General features: G+C 40.6%; 1 protein-coding gene across 2 annotated transcripts in view; it reads left to right on the top strand.

Moving 5' to 3' along the window:
- Positions 1-2,500, top strand: part of LOC107572619 (NEDD4-like E3 ubiquitin-protein ligase WWP1) — a 27,690-nt gene that overhangs the window by 15,826 nt on the left and 9,364 nt on the right. For both annotated transcript variants that reach the window (XM_016259036.1, XM_016259037.1), the window contains exon 18: positions 185-344. In XM_016259036.1, the coding sequence (XP_016114522.1) occupies positions 185-344 (160 nt within the window). The remainder of the gene's footprint in view (positions 1-184; positions 345-2,500) is intronic.

Raw genomic sequence — 2,500 nt, 5'->3', positions numbered from 1 at the left:
CTGTTTTGCTGGAGCTTGAACACACTTTCCTGTTTATCACAACAATTTACATGAGAGAGATGATCATTTTGGCCAGTGGCTTTGTCTCTTTTCACATCCCATATAAGAGACACTGCAGTGATTCTGTCTACAATTTCAGACAATTTGTGTGTGTGTGTGTGTGTGTGTGTGTGTGTGTGTGCAGGGAATGGTTCTTCCTCCTGTCTCACGAGGTGCTGAACCCCATGTACTGTCTGTTTGAATACGCTGGCAAGAGCAACTACTGTCTGCAGATCAACCCAGCATCCACCATCAACCCCGATCACCTGTCCTACTTCTGCTTCATTGGACGCTTCATCGCCATGGTAACACACACACACACACACACACACACACACTCATATACGCACACACGCGCACACTCATAAACACTCACTCACACACACACACTCATAAACACTCACGCACACTCATATACACATACTCATAAACACACTCATATACACATACTCATAAACACACTCACACACACTCATACACACTCATATACACATACTCATGAACACACTCACACACACTCATATACACTCATATACACATACTCATAAACTCACTCATGCACACTCATATACACATACTCATAAACACACTCATATACACATACTCATAAACACACTCACACACACTCATAAACACACTCATATACACATACTCATGAACACACACACACACACTCATACACATACTCATACACACCACTCATATACACATACTCATGAACACACACACACACACACACACACACACACACACTCATATACACATACTCAAACTCACTCACACACACTCACACACACTCATATACACATACACATACTCACATACTCATAAACACACTCATATACACATACTCATAAACACACTCACACACACTCATAAACACACTCATATACACATACTCATAAACACACTCACACACTCATATACACATACTCATAAACACATACTCATAAACACACTCATATACACATACTCATAAACACACTCACACACACTCATATACACATACTCAAACTCACTCACACACACACACCCATAAACACACTCACACACACTCATATACACATACTCATGAACACACACACACACACTCATATACACATACTCAAACTCACTCACACACACTCATATTTACATACTCATAAACACACTCATATACATATTTACACACTCATAAACACTCACTCATGCACACTCATATACACACTCATAAACACACACTCACGCACACTCATATACACACTCACTCACGCACACTCATAAACACATTCATACACACACACTCACGCACACTCATATACACACATTCATACACACACTCACACTCACTCATGCACACTCATATACACTCACTCACGCACACGCTTATACACGCACACTCATATACACTCACTCACACACACTCATATACACATAATCATAAAAACTCACTCACTCAAACACTCATATACACGCACTCATAAACACACACTCACTCATGCACACTCATATACACATACTTATGAGGGGCCATACAAGCCATAATTCATTCTGGCACTCTCATACACTTACGTTCTCCTTTCACATATATTTGCTTTCACACACTTACATTCTCCTTACACATGCATACATTTCTACTCTCACACACATACATTCTCCTTACACATACATATATATATATATATAGAATGTATGTATGTCTGAAGAAAATGTGTATGTAAGAGAAGAATGTATGTATGTGTGAGAGAGAGTATAATGGAAACGGAAGGAGTATAATGGAAACGGAAGGAGTATAGTGGAAACGGAAGGAGTATAATGGAAACGGAAGGAGTATAGTGGAAACGGAAGGAGTATAATGGAAACGGAGACAGGTCAGGCGCGATCAGGGTCACCGGGACAGGTCATGATCAGCATGGCTGACGTAGATGAGGCGGCCGCATAAGTATTTCAGCAAGCTATTTGGATTAAAAAATATGTATATTATCATCGTGAAAAGGTTACATGGCCTCATCCCTTGAGCGAGTTGTGATTGAGGACGCGGTTTCAGCCTCACCTTATTGGGACAATAAAGCCCTCCCTAACCCTACCCGATACTTTATCTTTAACTTTTTGATTGTTTCCTTCATTTTTATTGAAAATAAATGCGTTTCTGATGTGATATGAGATTTGAAAAGGAAGAAAAAAAGTTCGGTAAAAGGCGGATTCGAACCCGGGTCGATCGCGTCAAAAAGACCATGGTGCGCTTTACCATCTACACCACTGAAGCTGACGGTTAAGTGCCGTCTTTTATAGTGTTGATCATCCCTATAACACATTTGTGGGTGGAGCTACTGTAAATAGCCTCTATCAACAAGGCAGGCTATTTGCACTTAATGTAAACAGACACTCTGGGGGAAAAAAATCCATAAACGCTTATAATGCATGTATCTGGCAACTCGACTGAGGCTGAGCCCGCGTCCTCAATCACAACTCGCTCAAGGGA

The sequence above is a fragment of the Sinocyclocheilus grahami genome, unplaced genomic scaffold, assembly GCF_001515645.1.
Source record: "Sinocyclocheilus grahami isolate Dianchi unplaced genomic scaffold, SAMN03320097.WGS_v1.1 scaffold1782.1, whole genome shotgun sequence".
NCBI classification, from domain to species: domain Eukaryota; kingdom Metazoa; phylum Chordata; class Actinopteri; order Cypriniformes; family Cyprinidae; genus Sinocyclocheilus; species Sinocyclocheilus grahami.
This window is presented reverse-complemented; position numbering and strand designations above follow the sequence as displayed.